The sequence below is a fragment of the Sabethes cyaneus genome, chromosome 1, assembly GCF_943734655.1.
Source record: "Sabethes cyaneus chromosome 1, idSabCyanKW18_F2, whole genome shotgun sequence".
Classification (NCBI taxonomy): Eukaryota; Metazoa; Arthropoda; class Insecta; order Diptera; family Culicidae; genus Sabethes; species Sabethes cyaneus.
In genome coordinates this window covers 43,002,182-43,017,105 of record NC_071353.1, presented here as the reverse complement: position 1 = coordinate 43,017,105, position 14,924 = coordinate 43,002,182, and the positions used below count along the sequence as shown (strand labels likewise).

The 14,924-nt window shown below is 39.6% G+C and overlaps 3 protein-coding genes across 9 annotated transcripts in view; 2 read left to right on the top strand and 1 right to left on the bottom strand.

Annotated features, from left to right (window-relative positions):
* The window catches only part of LOC128732492 (ankyrin repeat and KH domain-containing protein mask), a 49,583-nt gene extending 46,953 nt beyond the window's left edge, over nucleotides 1-2,630 (top strand). For all 7 annotated transcript variants that reach the window (XM_053825754.1, XM_053825755.1, XM_053825750.1 and 4 more), the window contains one exon: nucleotides 215-2,630. In XM_053825754.1, coding sequence (XP_053681729.1) covers nucleotides 215-244 — 30 coding nt within the window. In that variant the 3' untranslated portion in view covers nucleotides 245-2,630. The remainder of the gene's footprint in view (nucleotides 1-214) is intronic.
* Nucleotides 2,631-13,150: 10,520 nt separating this feature from the next.
* LOC128741601 (signal peptidase complex subunit 1) lies at nucleotides 13,151-13,736 on the top strand. The gene is made up of 3 exons (XM_053837539.1): nucleotides 13,151-13,284; nucleotides 13,335-13,481; nucleotides 13,538-13,736. The coding sequence occupies exons 1-3, from the start codon at nucleotides 13,261-13,263 to the stop codon at nucleotides 13,658-13,660; spliced, it is 294 nt and encodes a 97-aa protein (XP_053693514.1). The 5' UTR covers nucleotides 13,151-13,260; the 3' UTR covers nucleotides 13,661-13,736.
* On the bottom strand, nucleotides 13,663-14,840 carry LOC128741589 (tRNA-uridine aminocarboxypropyltransferase 1). Its single transcript, XM_053837526.1, has 2 exons — nucleotides 14,580-14,840; nucleotides 13,663-14,522 (listed from the first exon to the last, which is right to left on the bottom strand). Exons 1-2 carry the CDS (start codon nucleotides 14,757-14,759, stop codon nucleotides 13,728-13,730), a joined length of 975 nt encoding a protein of 324 aa, XP_053693501.1. The 5' UTR covers nucleotides 14,760-14,840; the 3' UTR covers nucleotides 13,663-13,727.
* Nucleotides 14,841-14,924: the final 84 nt, after the last annotated feature.

The following is a 14,924-nucleotide window of genomic DNA, read 5'->3' as shown; positions in this document are numbered from 1 at the left end:
CATGAACCGAATTTTTAATTCAAACCAAAAAACTGATTTTGAAATTCACAAATATTAAAAAAAATTTTTTTTTTTTTTTGGGTATGTTGCTGGCGCGGTTTTTGACTAACTCATTTATCGTTTGTTTTAAATAAAAATGTGATGTGCAGCGTCTAAAGTATATGCAGTATTGATTAGTTACAATTAACGAGATCGTTTTGGTTTTTATTTATAGGTATGGCCGGCTAAATGGAGCGGCCACTAGAGGTGCGTACATTTAAAATAGCAGCCAAAAGAAGACTGCAGTATAACGCAATTCTGTTGGAGCGGAAGTTATGAAAGAGTAAAATTTTGCAGCACACAACAACATACTGTGAATTTCTATTTTTTTGTTTCTTTGCTGAATTTACATCTGAACTAACTCAAGATGAGATAAAACGACAAACGGTCCAACCATTTCTAGTGGCTCTGAAAGAGATAGAGCAAGAGGGAGAACTCTTGCATCACCAACAGTTTTTTTTTCAGAAGGCTAGTTTTTTTTCCGAAAAATAGAAAGAGTAGTAGAGTACGTTGCTTTATACACACGCTTTATGTAGAGAATAGAATGTTGTGTGAGGAATAATACGAAGGAAAGATATACAAACATTTAGTTTGATTTTCGATTATTATCTGTTTTGATTCATAAGGTGTTCTCGATTGCCTCCTACGAAAGAGTTTCCTTATGGACTAGAACAATCGAAAACATAATGAGTGAATGTGAACTTCCTAACTATTGTTTTAAATATGAATTATTTTATTTGTTCGTCATATTCAAATGTTTATTTTCTGCGGGATAAAACCTGTTTTCATTTACTATATTTCCTTATGTATGGAAATTAGAAGCAATAAAAAGTGAAGCAAGGCTGTCTTGGCTACTTTGTTATTTCTAGTTTTTTAAACTACTTAAACGTTCGATATTTGCTTACTTAAAAAATCTGTAAACGTCTGTGCTCCATTAAAAACTTCTTTTTTGATTAAAACAAAAATTGCGAAACTCTTCACCAAATCTATGAACTACTAAGACAGAAATAGTAGTCTGATATAGCACGTTAAACTCATTACCAATAATAATGAAAAATAAAATGCTGCAAAAACTATTACTATATGATATACGGAAAAATCTACCTTGCATGAACATTAATCCTCATTGACGACCGAAAACCAATGGACATTGATATAACACTTACGTTAAATTTTGTTTTGTTTGTTTTTCATTCAATTTGGTCAATATTTCTTTCATTTATGATGCGCTCACAACTTGGGCAAATTGAAAATTGAACAAGAAATTGAAGCATTAGCTGATTGCATACCTAACTAACTAATAAATAAGCTACCACAATATTAGATCGCAAAACAAAGAGAAGAATACCAACAAAATAACTAACTAACTAACTAACACAATAAATCATCTACATTTGGTGTTCATGCGTGTATTTTTCGTTCAGAACTTTTGCTACTCAATAACCACACAAGACACATTTTGGTGATTACCGGAAACGTTGGCTCCCGTTTATGAATGCTAGCTTCCGCTAGGTTAGCAATAAAAAAACAGATAAACGAATAATATTGAAGTGAAAACAAAATGATCGATTATTACTTATATACTACTCTGAAAACCAAACTAAATTGTGGGGCCGCAGATGATTTTAATGTAGCGCAAATAAAAGCAGCAAGTAAAAATAAAACGCAAGCATGTTCGATGGCTTTTTAAATGGCTTAGGGGAAACGCGTACAGAAGGAGGTACAACCGACATTGCACGTAATGATTGTCACACTGCGCCTCGAGGACATAACGAGAAGCTGAGGAACGTGTTAATTAATCGTTTAACATTGGGAAGAAACCGGCGACCGAACATTTTACCGTCATTATTTTTGTTTTGCTTCTTTCCTTGCTTAGGTAAACGTATTTACTCTCTTTAAACCAATATCGATAAAAGTAGTGGCGGGGGTTTCAACGACGAGAATTTATTGCTTTTCCTATGTTTGTATGTAGTTGTTTGATTAATATCCTAAGCATAAGGATGCTGACGAACTAGAGTTATCGCATATTACTCTTGATTGCTTTGGGTTGATGCGCGTGGTCAGGATTCTCAAGAGTCCATAGTTAGCGGTTCTCGAAGGAAGACTAGTAGATAATTCAATTGGGCCTGAATTGTTCTGCTGTTTCTAAAGTACATGTGGCTTGCGACCTACGGATCCCTATCACGCAGTAAAATTGTTGAGTTAGGATGCAGATATATATACGCTTTCGCCTTTTCAGAAAGAATGCAGAGCAACTCAAACGATTATAGTACTACGAATAAACATGAATTTTGATTCGATGACCGTTATCGATGTTTATGTTAATGGAAAATGGTAGGCAAAGTAAATACGACATATATGCTCTACACAATTCACACTGCAACACTGATGATGATTAAGGAAATGAGAAAGTAAAACCTTTATAGATACAATAAAAACAAGTAATGGAAGTATGATAACAATTGCATTAGCAGCGTATGATTATAAAATATATATATGAAGAAAATACAAGAACATGATGACGGTAATTGCAAAAAAAAACATTAAAAATGATGCAAAAACGGAAAACAACATTTACTGATTAATGATTATTGATGAATTATTGATTAACTAATTAATAATTATTATATATTATTATTATTATTCTATAAATTATATATTATATTTGGAAAATAACCATATAAAGTGAAAGGAAATATAAATAATGAAAAGAAAAAATATGCCGATAAAAAGCAAAAAAAAATGCGTTTCAGAGTTCATTGTCGTTAGTGATATTCACAGGTACCTTTCAGTGATAATCAGTTACTTAAACTCCATTGGATTATGGCTAATTTCAAGGGCTGTAAGGACCGACTCCCGGCAGAGCTTTACAAAAAATAGTAAGGAGCCATTAGAAACGGCATTTGCGAGGAGGAAATACTAACGGAAAAATGGATGGAAGGTGTGGCTTGTCCCATTTACAACGAGTACAGTCGGCTCGATTGTAGTAATTACCACGGCATTACGATGGTCAACGCTGCCTTAAGATGCTCTCCCAGATTCTGTTGCGTCGGCTATCCCCAATTATTCAGTATTATTGAGGATAACTAGTTCTATAAATATCATATATATAACTGTTCCAAATTTTGCTTGACTAAGACGGTACTGTTGAATGAATCAAAATCCCTAGAGCGAGTGATATGCAACGTGCCTGTCCTATATGTTTAATATTGCTGTTGAAGCTGTGAACGTAGCCAACTCCTAGGCTTTGTTTTTTTTTGTTTATTTGTATAAAAATATCAACAGGCCTTTTGTCCCTACTAGAATCTACATGCTAGTGCCAGGAAACGAGTTTTTAGTACCTCGCGGCTGACGTTTAAGTCGAAGCTATGTATAAAGCGATTGAAAAGGCGTTGCAAATCGGTGATTGTGCTAAAGGTGCTGTAGTTGGTTCGCCGATGCGGTTCACGCAGAAATGGACCGTTACGTAGAACACGCCTTTGAGCGTATATGTTGAGGTTCGCGAGTAGACATGTCAATCCACTAATCGCCCTTGCGACAGATCTTCTGCAGTGCCACGATGATTGAGCAGCACCCTGTCGCAACCAACGAAATTTTCGTATTTGCAGTTCCAAATACCACAATAAAGCCGCTGGGAAGGACCGCCTACCTGCAGAGCTTTATAAACATGGCGGAGAAATGCTAGCAAAGGCTCTACACTGGGTTATTTCGAGGATTTGGGAGGAGGAAAAGCTACCGGAGAAATGGATGGAAGGAGTGGCTTGTCCCATCTACAAAAAGGGTGATCGGCTAGACCGCTGCAACTAACGTTGTATTACGCTGGTAAACGCCGCCTACAAGGTACTCTCCCAGGTCCTGTTACGCCGGTTGTCACCGATAGCACAAGCTTTCGTAGGGAATTATAAGGCGGGTTTCATGGGGGCTCGCGCAACTACGGACCAAATTTTTACTATCCGACAGATCTTGCAGAAATGACGAGAGTACAACCTGCCCACGCATCACATCTTTATTGATTTCAAAGCAGCATACGATACAGTCAATCGAGACAGGCTATGACAGATAATGCACGAACACGGTTTTCCGAACAAACTGATCAGAGCTACACTCGAGTGATGTGTTTCGTACGCATCTCTGGGACACTCTCGAGTCACTTCGAGACGCGGCGAGGGTTGAGACAAGGTGACGGTTTATCCTGCATGCTGTTCAACATCGCTCTTGAGGGGGTGATCCGACGAGCGGGCATCGAAACGAGAGGCACGATTTTTACCAAGGGTAGCCAACTTCTAGGCTTTGCAGATGACTATCATAGCCAGAAACTTTGCGACGGTGGAGGAAATCTACGCCAGACGGAAAGCGGAGTCTACGAGAATTGGGCTAAAAATAAATGCGTCGAAGACCAAATACGTGAAAGGAAGAGGCTCAAAGCAAACAAACGCGCCCCTCCCACGGACGGTAACCATTGACAGCGACGAACTAGAAGTGGTAGAGGAGTTCGTGTATTTGGAATCGCTGGTAACCGCGGACAACAACACTAGTAAGGAGATCCAGCGGGGCATCCAAGCGGGAAATCGGGCCTACTTTGCCTTTTGTAAAACGATACGATCAGGAAGCATACGACGCCGCACGAAGATAACAATGTACAAACCCCTTATTAAACTGGTAGTTCTTTATGGACTTGAAGCCGTGACGATGCTCACGGAGGACATACGCGCCCTTGCCGTGTTTGAGCGGAAAGTGCTGCGGACGATATTTGGCGGAGTACAAACTAAAAGCGGAGAGTGGCGAAGGCGTATGAATCACGAGCTACAGGCACTGCTTGGGGAGACTCCCATCGTGCATCTAGCGAAAGGAAGCAGGCTACGGTGGGCCGGACACGTCGTAAGGATGCCGGACGACAGTGCGCCGAAAACAGTCCTCTTCAACAACCCCACCGGCACCAGGAACAGGGGGGCCCAACGTGCACGATGGCTCGACCAGGTCGAAAGCGATTTGTGACTTCTGAGACGACTAGGAAATTGGCGGCGAGTGGCCCAAGACCGAGTTGAATGGAGACGAGTGCTTGAAACAGCACGAGCCACCCCGGCTCTATGCTGCTGGAGAAGAAGAAGAAGTTCCAGGTACCAAGTTTCCATTCCATGTCCTTATTTTGTCGCCTTTGTCCATGCCGAATGTTCCGAGTAGAATTTTCTTGACTCTAGTTTTAGTTTAATGACTTTAGATAGGTAGTCGTATTAGGGCTTAGACTACTGAGTCTCGTGATGGGGCTGCCATCTTATAGTGTCGAGACAACACGCACGCCTGTGCAAGCGCATTGGATCTGTCTGCTCGACATCATTAGCGCTAAATTGCAAGTGGAAGGTAATCAATGATCCCAGTTGTAGTCTAGTGATCATCTGCCATTCCTTAATTCAAGTACTAACGGTACCCACCCGTGAATTTAATCAATGGTAAATATGGCTACAGATCAGATGAAAATAAAAGTAATAAATTAAATTTCTGGAATTCATATTTTGGTTTGAAGAATTTTTGTTTGCTTGCAAAAAAAATACTAGAATATGGCTTCGCATAAAAAATATTTTCGGTGTTAAACTCCAATATTTTTCTTAATATATTTGGTTTTTAGCGCATTGATTTATAACCCAACTCTCCTAGCCTCCATTTTTAATTTGGCGTAGATTGCCTCCGCCCCAAGGTTTCTAGTAATGATGTAAAGGTTGTCTGCGAAGGCTAGGAGTTGGCTACTCTTATTGAAGATCGTTTCTCTCGTTTCGATGCCCGCTCGCCGGATCATACTTTCAATAGCGATATTCAATAACATAGGCCTCCATTCCCTTGCCGCAACCATCTGCATGATTTGAAAGGCCTCGAGAGTGTCCCCGGAACGCGCACGTAGCACATTACTCGATCCAGAGTGGCTTTGATCAGCCGCGTCAGTTTGTCCGGAAAACCGTACTCGTGAATTATCTGCCATAGCTGTTCTCGTACAACTGTATCGTATGCTGCCCTGAAATCCACGAAAATATGATGCGCCGGTACGTTGTACTCTCGACATTTCTGGAGGATTTGTCAGAGACTAAAAATTTGATCCGTAGTAGCACGGCCCCCCATAAAGCTCGCCTGATACTGCCCTATGATTTGTCTTGCTATCGGGGACGACACAACAAAATCTGGGAGAGCACCTTGTAGGCGGCGTTGACTAACCTTATGCCGTGGTAATCAAAACATTATACATTGCCTATGTGAGGTCAATACTGGAATACTGCAGCATTGTATGGTCACCGTTTTCCATCACGCACGAAGAGAGAATAGAATCAGTACAAAAACAATTTTTCTTATATGCCCTTCGTAAATTAGGTTAGGTTTTCTCTTTCATCATACGAAGCACGCTGCATGCTTATAAATATACAATCATTAAAAGAGCGTCGTAAATATGCAAAGGTCTTATTTGTAAACGATATCGTTTCGCAGCATATTGACTCAGCAACACTTTCATCAAAACTGAATTTTTATACACCTACTCGGCAACTTCGTAATCGAAATTTATTTTCCATAAGCCATTATCGCACAAATTATACAAAATTCGGTCCATTAAATCGTATGATGGCCTCGTATAATCAATACTGCGAAACCATTGACTTTACAATGTCTCGGCATAGACTTAAACATCACTTTCAGTCAACACGTAATCGTAACGCGTAGCACGTACACTTTTTAATCTTTATTTAATTATAAGACTTTTATATGAGAAAATTGTATATATTATACTAGTCTACATTGGTTGACGAAATAAATAAATAAATAAATAGATTAGAACGTTAATAATCGTTAGTTGCAGAGTGTTGTTCTTCATTTTACCGCCGACTGCGGTCACTGCATGTTGTTCTCAATAGCCATTTAATTAAAATCATAATAGGCATAATAATTGAATAAAAAGAGATTGACAATTTGTACAATCATTATAAACTATAATACAAAAGTTTGATTTCTTTTTTCTCAACAAGGTAAGTTTTATTTTAATTATTTTACAAAAAGAAATCATTGGATTCTAAGTGGTCTCCATGAAAAATATAGACGATACAACAAACAACGACATAATTCAAACACAAATGTAACAAGGAAAATTACAGCAATCTAGCCGGTCGCCCTTTTTGTATATGGGACAGACTACCCAAGTAACATTTTTGTTGTATGGCAGCTTATCAAGTGCTTGTTCCATTGGTTTTAGTTATACAATAGTTGAATAAGCTGCTCTTAAACAAAAATGTTTGTTGGGTACACCTTCCATTCACTCCTCTGGTAGTTTCTCCTTCTCCCAAATTCTAGAAATTATCCAATGGAGTGCCATTGCTAGCGGTTCTTGATAGTTGGTCCAGCTTTCCACGATCTCTGTCCTCCTTCTGGGGCTTTTTCCTCCTCAGGTTCGTGGTCAACTCATTCCGCGCTCGTGGATACGCTTAGATAGTTTTTCCTCTCTATCGCTTGTTGGCATTCCTCGTCAAACCAAACAATTCGTGCACTCGAGGTTTCCACTCCTAGTACCGCGGTTGCGGCCTCGTTGGTGGCCGAGCGTATCATACTCCATCCGTTTTCGAGGGTCGAAGGATCGAGCCTCACAGAGGAAGGCAGAGTTTTATCCAGTACGCGCGCGTACCCAGGTAACCAATAAGCATTTCTAATGCAATTTAAATGCAAGCCAATAAGCATTTAATTTGCCTTAAATGCTACTTAAATGCTATTTTGGCAAAATATGCGGCTACTTTACTGCTAGCCCTCATATAGTGCTGGCAATGCTTATTTGCAGCTAGTTACCGACAAGAAGAATTTAAATAGAATTGTGGATGCCAATTTACAACAGTTATGCAGTTAAAAGGCTGATAAACAGCAACCTGCTGTATAAAACGCCAGGGATGCTAATAAACGATTGATTTACTGCTTATACTAATGCTTATTGGTTACCTGGGTAGTTTTCGGCAATGGCGGATTGTTTAGCTGCCGAATGGTTAACCGAGGAGGTCGCGAGGTATAAACCGTCGATAGTTTTGAGCGCACGTGTACTGCTGCTAGGTAATGGTCCGAGTCGATATCCGCACCCCGTAGGTACAGACAAACAGACATAATTCTTGGAAGAAAAATCAACAAAAATTATCGTACCTCATATGTTGCTTGAACTATCAAATAGCAACAGGAGTATCCCTTGAATTAGCAAATATTTTTATGGGGTATTCCCCGGTCGTGGTGGAACGATAGGCTAGAGAAATTAAGGAAAAGGGCCAGGAAATTATTTAATCATGCCAAAACCACATCAAACTGGTCCAAATATAAAAAGGCCCTGACTGAATACAATAAAGAGATCAGAAGATCTAAACGTAGGGATTGGAGGTTCAATTGTGAAAACATTGAAAGTGTCCCGGTTGTTAGTAGGCTTCAGAAGGTTCTCTCAAAATCTCATTCTAATGGCTTAGGATTTCTCAAAAATAGTGATGGCTCTTTCACTTCAGATACAAAGGAAACGCTAGATGTACTGATGAAAACTCATTTTCCAGATTCTCTAGCAGTTCCCAATCAAATCTTAGACATTTTAGACTCAAACTCTGAAATAATGGACAAGTGTGCTGAGACTAGACCAAACGACTCGCCGGATAGATCAGAAAGATCTAATAGGGAGAATGAAAGTCTGGCCAATAAAATTTTCACACACCCAAGAGTAGAATGGGCAATTGATTCATTTGCCCCACTCAAATCTCCAGGAGTTGATGAAATTTTGCCAATATTTCTTCAAAAAAGCAAGACTGTATTAGTTCCTGCTTTAACTAAGCTATATAAAGCAAGTCTTTTGCTGAAATATATTCCTACAGTATGGCGACAGGCCAAAGTACTGTTTATACCAAAAGCAAACAAAAAAGACAAATCTTCACCAAAATCATTTAGACCAATTAGCTTGTCATCCATATTCCTGAAAGTAATGGAAAAACTAATTGATGAATATGTTAAAGGTGTGATACTCTGCAAAAACCCTCTAAGTAAAAATCAATTCGCGTATCGAAGTGGCATGTCAACAGTTACTGCTCTCCATTCTATCGTAAATAAAATAGAAAAAACTTTTGAAGCCAAAGAAGTCTCACTAGCAGCATTTCTGGATATAGAAGGAGCATTTGATAATGCTAACTATATCTCAATGGAAAATGCAATGAAAAGACATGGTTTTGCAAACTGCTTGGTTGAGTGGATTGTTGAAATGCTGTCAAATCGAGAGATACTTTCCAATCTTGGAGAATCTTCATTAAAAGTTATAGCTGTTAAAGGTTGTCCACAAGGGGGAGTTCTATCTCCACTGCTTTGGTCGTTGGTGGTAGATGACCTTTTGAAAAACCTGGAATTGCTAGGCTTCGAAGTGATTGGTTTTGCGGACGACGTCGTCATTATAGTCCGTGGCAAATTTGATACAACAATCTCAGAACGAATGCAAACAGCATTAAGTTTCACCCTTTCATGGTGCAAAAAAGAAGGACTGAATATAAATCCTAGTAAGACCACAATTGTACCATTTACAAAAAGAAATAAAACTAATTTCATAACTTTGCACTTAGACCAAACTCCTCTACCGTTTTCTACAGAAACTAAGTGTCTTGGAATTACTCTAGATAAAAAACTTAACTGGAATACACATATCGAACAAGTGATCAACAAAGCTACTAGTGCTTTTTGGGCATGTAAAAGAATGTTCGGTAAAAAATGGGGTCTAAGGCCAAAAATGATACATTGGATTTACTCGGCTATAGTGAAACCTAGAATCACATACGCATCATTAGTTTGGTGGCCGAAAACGAAACAAAAAACGATTCAAATTAAACTTGAAAAGCTGCAAAGGCTCGCTACTATCGCTATAATTGCTATAGGAGCAATGGGTACTACTCCGTCTAAAGCCCTAGATGCTCTATTAAATCTGCTGCCATTATCTCAGGTCATTCAACTAGATGCCGTTAAAAACGCGATAAGACTCAGACGAACCAAAAATCTTTTCAGTGGTGATCTAAAAGGCCACCTAAGTATCCTAAAGGAATTTGAAATTAATCCTCTTATTTTTCAAGCTGAAGATCTAATGGAAAAAAAATTCGATTTTGACCATTTATTTAGCATCCATGAACCAGATCGTAGTGAATGGGAACGAGGGGGCCCCTATGTCAGAGATGGTTCAATAACTTTTTACACTGATGGTTCGAAATTGGCAGACCGAGTGGGGGCTGGCATTACTGGTCCTGGACTGAATAGGTCAGTGGCAATGGGCAAATGGCCAACGGTCTTTCAAGCCGAAATATATGCTATTCTAGAATGTACTTCGATCTGCTTGAAGAGAAAATATAGGTATGCAAATATTTGTATTTTCTCAGACAGTCAAGCAGCTCTGAGAGCTCTAAAATCTGTTGCTTGCACTTCCAAATTAGTCTGGGACTGTGTAAAACTGCTTCAACAGCTATCTACACACAACAGGGTAAACCTCTTTTGGGTTCCCGGGCACTGTGGTATAGAAGGTAATGAAAGAGCAGACGAGTTAGCCAGAACTGGATCTGCAATGGAATTTATAGGTCCCGAACCTTTCTGTGGAGTATCCAATAGTACGTGCAAGATGGAACTGAAAAAATGGGAAGAGAATCAGGTCAAATTGAACTGGAATAATACTCTATCAGCTCGTCATGCAAAACGGTTTATTAAGCCAAATGCCTCAATCACGCAAAAGCTATTGAATCTTTCAAAAAAAGATTTGAGTACTTTTAACGGAGTGGTTACTGGTCATTGTCCAAGCAAATATCATCTGAAGGTAATAGGAAAGCTTAATGATGATAGATGTCGTTTCTGCAATCTAGAGTGTGAAAGTGCTCATCATATACTGTGCGAATGCACGGCATTATTCAATAAAAGGCGCAAATTTCTTGATAAAGGACTGTTGGAGCCTTCGGAAATATGGGCTAGTTCTCCTCAGAAAGTAATACAATTTATTCTCAACATATTACCGTGTTGGGATGATGCCTTCAATTAAAATAACAATTACTAAACAACATAGTAGCTGTTCATAAGTAAAGACATGCAGCAAAAGAGGACACACCACAATAGATCAAAGAACTGGTCGCAGTGGTCCAAGGTCCCCAACAAGGAAAAAAAAAAATTCCCCTTCTTTTGTTAAAAAGCGCCAATTTGACCAAAACGGAGACATTCCCAACTAAGCCCAAATTTGAAATGATGGTTTCATTGGTACGAAAAATGAAAACGAGTGTTATGTCTGTTTGGCTGTACCGTAGGGTTGGTGATGTTGGAGAAAAACCGGCCCTCGATAGGAATGTGGTCGAATTGATCCGAAGTTCGTTGGTCAGGTGATCTCCAGGTGGCTTTGTGGATATCTTGTGGGGAAAGAAAGTGCTTCTGACCACCAAGCCTCGGGAAGCTGCAAAGTTGATGCTTCACTGTCCGTTATCGTTCGTGTCGGTGTGCAAGCTATTAGTCCCGATCACCGGTCTATCTTCCCTGCCGACCTGAGCGTCCATATCCCCGATGACGATCTTGATGTCCCGTCGTGAGCAGCTGTCGTACGTTGCCTCCAGCTGCGCAGAAAACGTTTCGTTCTCGACATCGGGTCTACCTTCTTGTGGACAATGCACGTTTATGATGGAGTAGTTGCAGAAACGGCCTCTTATCCTCAACATGCACATCCTTTCATTGATCGCTTTCTATTTCGCGATCCTGAATTTGGCCCTGCGAATCCCGTTCCTAGCTCGTTGGTCGCTCCACCGCTCTGCAAAAATTGGGCTTTGCCGCCACGGATCCTCCACACCTTCTCGCCTTAGCGACGAATCTGCAGTGCCACGATGCCAAACTTTCGGGGTTCTAACTGATCGACCTGTCGCCACCAACGAAATTTAGCGATCTGTTAGTTCCAGGTACCAAATTTCCATTCCATGTCCTTATTTCGTCGCCTTTGTCCATGCCGAATGTTTCATAAGATAAGATGTAAGATTTTCTCGACCCTTTAGCTTTTAGGGCTTAGGTAGGCTTACTTAGGTTGCCAAGTCTGAAAATTACAAAAACGGACCGGTCGGTCCTGACATCAAAAAATGCGGGGTGGGGGAGAGGGTTGTGGCAGCATATTAGAGGATTTGTCTGTAATGTGTACTGTGCGTTAGACAGTCGCCGGTAGCATGTAACCGGCATAGAGAGAAAGTGGGAGTCGGTTGACAGTTTCCCGTGTAAATTATTGAAGATAGGTTGTTTTTGAGTGATAACTACTTGCTTCTGGCGCTAGTAGACAATTTAATGTACAGTCAGTCTACAATTATGGGTCACACACAATTGTGGGTCAATTTAGCTGTAGCTGCTAATTTCCGTTTCAAAATCACCTAATGACTATTCAATTTATTAGTGGTACATATGAGTAACAATATTAGCAATTCATTAGTAAAACATTCACGCATTAATCGGCAAATAAAACTAAAATGGCCCAGAATTGTGTGTGACACATGATTGTGGACTGACTGTATATATATGTCACTGTCACTGTCATATGTCACTGCAAAAACTGCTCTCTGCTCGAGGGGTGCTCTATTGAAGGATTACTCGTAGATTACATAAAAACCTTTTACACACTTTTTGTCAATTAGCTGGTAATCTGTTCTCTGTGTATAAGTGTCGCTTCTCCAGTATTTATAAGTTCCATAGTGAAGTCGTCCATCAGACACAGAGAATAGATTAACAGGCTGGAAGGAAGTAATCGATTTTTTGTGTGTAAAATCTGTCGGTCGCGCCATACAGAAATAATTTGCCAAACGCATTAAAAAATATCCATGTAAATACCACAGTCCAGCAAAAAGTAACACTCACCCGTTTTGTTTACATTTGCAACATTCGCCCTTTTGTTAATTCAATCTAGATTTTAGCAAACTTTTTCAAAGGTGCATTGTAATCATACAGCCGTTTAAAAACCCCTTGGAGTTTCGGGCCAGTTTTGCGGATTTCGACGATTTTGAAGAAAAAAAAACCTATGGAAAAATTCTGGCATCACTATAAATTTGATGACGTTTTGGGTGTTTGCCTCGCTAAACTGTCAAAAGCTTGAATTCGTGGCTGCAGCGGCCGCTTTTAGCTTCGCTTTTTCTTTCCTCCTTGTTGTGACGTGTATTTTGGTCAATTGAAATTGGCTTAAATTTTATTAAAAAGTCAGAAAATTGCCTTAAGATGTTGAACGTAGCCACTCATATGGTAAATATCTTTAAAAGATAATGCATATATATAAAATAAGTTAATTGTAGGATTATGAAGGACAAGGCCGCGCTGAAAGACTTTCTCGGGTAATCATCACTTTGTTTGGGGCAGTCGGACTTATCTGGGGATATGTGATCCAGCAGTTCTCTCAAACAGTCTACATTTTGATTGCCGGTGTCCTGCTGGCTTCAATTGTAAGAAACATTTAGATACTTTTGTTGAAGAAGCTCAGAATATTTTTAATTTTTAGCTGACTATTCCTCCGTGGCCGATGTATCGCCGTAAGCCACTTAACTGGCAAAAGGCTCGCCCGGAATCACAGTCTACCGCAACAGGTGGTGATAATGAAACAAGCAAGAAAAAGAAAAAATAGTTTAATTAATTTAATTTAACATTCAAATTTAATGTATCGAAAACAATAAACTACCATAAACATAAGATTAAGCATTATGTTTCGACTGTTGCTCCTGATATTTGTCTTCAAGAAACAGCGGTCTCCGATAGGCTCTGAGTGTATGATGTTCGTAGTATTCATGAATTAAATTATACATATGCAGAAAGAAAAACAGGATATTATCGTACTGTCCATTATATGGCTCCATTTCATCATCGGTTGCTTGTTTGCAATTTACTATTTTATCACGTGGAATATTCAAATACCCTAAGTGCGTCAGTCCCTTGTAGTCTATGTGCAATCCGTAGGCGGTAATATGAAGCTCAATCAAAAACTGATGAATCGCTTCTACTGTTGCTAAAAACCAGCGTGGACTATTCTTTTGGTGTCGCCAGAATTGTGATATACGATTCTGTATGACAACCGTTCTCAAGCAAGCTACCCGCTCATCTTTGTAAATTCCACAACATTGACTCCAGGTACTGTCGATAAATACTGCTTTTCGTACAGGGAACCGGTATGCTAGACCGCTGCTAGCAGCCTCTGGCGATGATTCTAGAATATCATTAAACCTACACCGCAAAAGAGTACCCATATGATGGCCTTTGGGCAGACCGTAATTCTCTTTGATCTTTAGTGACTTATCGGTAAACAGACTGGATACAGGTACTGCATCTGCTGTGGGAAAAATAAGAACAACTTGTTCTTCCTGCCGATAGTCAGGAATGTTTGGATATGTGTAGATTCGTACATCATCTGGAGCTAAAATAGCTGCGTGAATTGCAGTGCTTTTACCTTCAATTTCGTTCTTATGCTTTATAATGTCGATGGCAAGTGGCAACTAAAATGTACATTTTCGTTGTTGAATGGCTATGAAAAAGCGAATTAATTCAAATACCTTTACTGATGGCAATCTTCCTTCGAGTTTTTCCACTGGAACATAACAATGGTAGCAGAAAAACTTGCGGGATTTACCACATACAGTGCAAGGGCTTCGACCCTCGACGTCTTTTAGGAACGCCGTGTCATCAATCCTCATACCGGCAAAAGGATTTACAGGAAGAGTAAGCTCTGCCATAATTCAACTTTGTTTAAAAGAATCATAAAAACTTCAGCAACATGTAATCTATGGGGCGATAACTTTTTTCGTTTCTCCTTTTTGGTCTTTTTGTGAGGCTGAGGCTACTGTTCTACTTACTCTAAAGGTCCAGACACAATGCATACGAATTTTACTACGTTGCGG

Bases quoted from the DNA above. Each gene is read 5' to 3' on its own strand.
- LOC128741601 (XM_053837539.1), top strand. From the start codon at position 13,261: ATGTTGAACGTAGCCACTCATATG. The intron at 13,285-13,334 runs GTAAATATCTTT...AGTTAATTGTAG, and splicing joins TGAACGTAGCCACTCATATG to GATTATGAAGGACAAGGCCG. The intron at 13,482-13,537 runs GTAAGAAACATT...TTTAATTTTTAG, and splicing joins GTGTCCTGCTGGCTTCAATT to CTGACTATTCCTCCGTGGCC.
- LOC128741589 (XM_053837526.1), bottom strand. From the start codon at position 14,759: ATGGCAGAGCTTACTCTTCCTGTAAATCCTTTTGCCGGTATGAGGATT. The intron at 14,523-14,579 runs GTATTTGAATTA...TGTACATTTTAG, and splicing joins GAAGATTGCCATCAGTAAAG to TTGCCACTTGCCATCGACAT.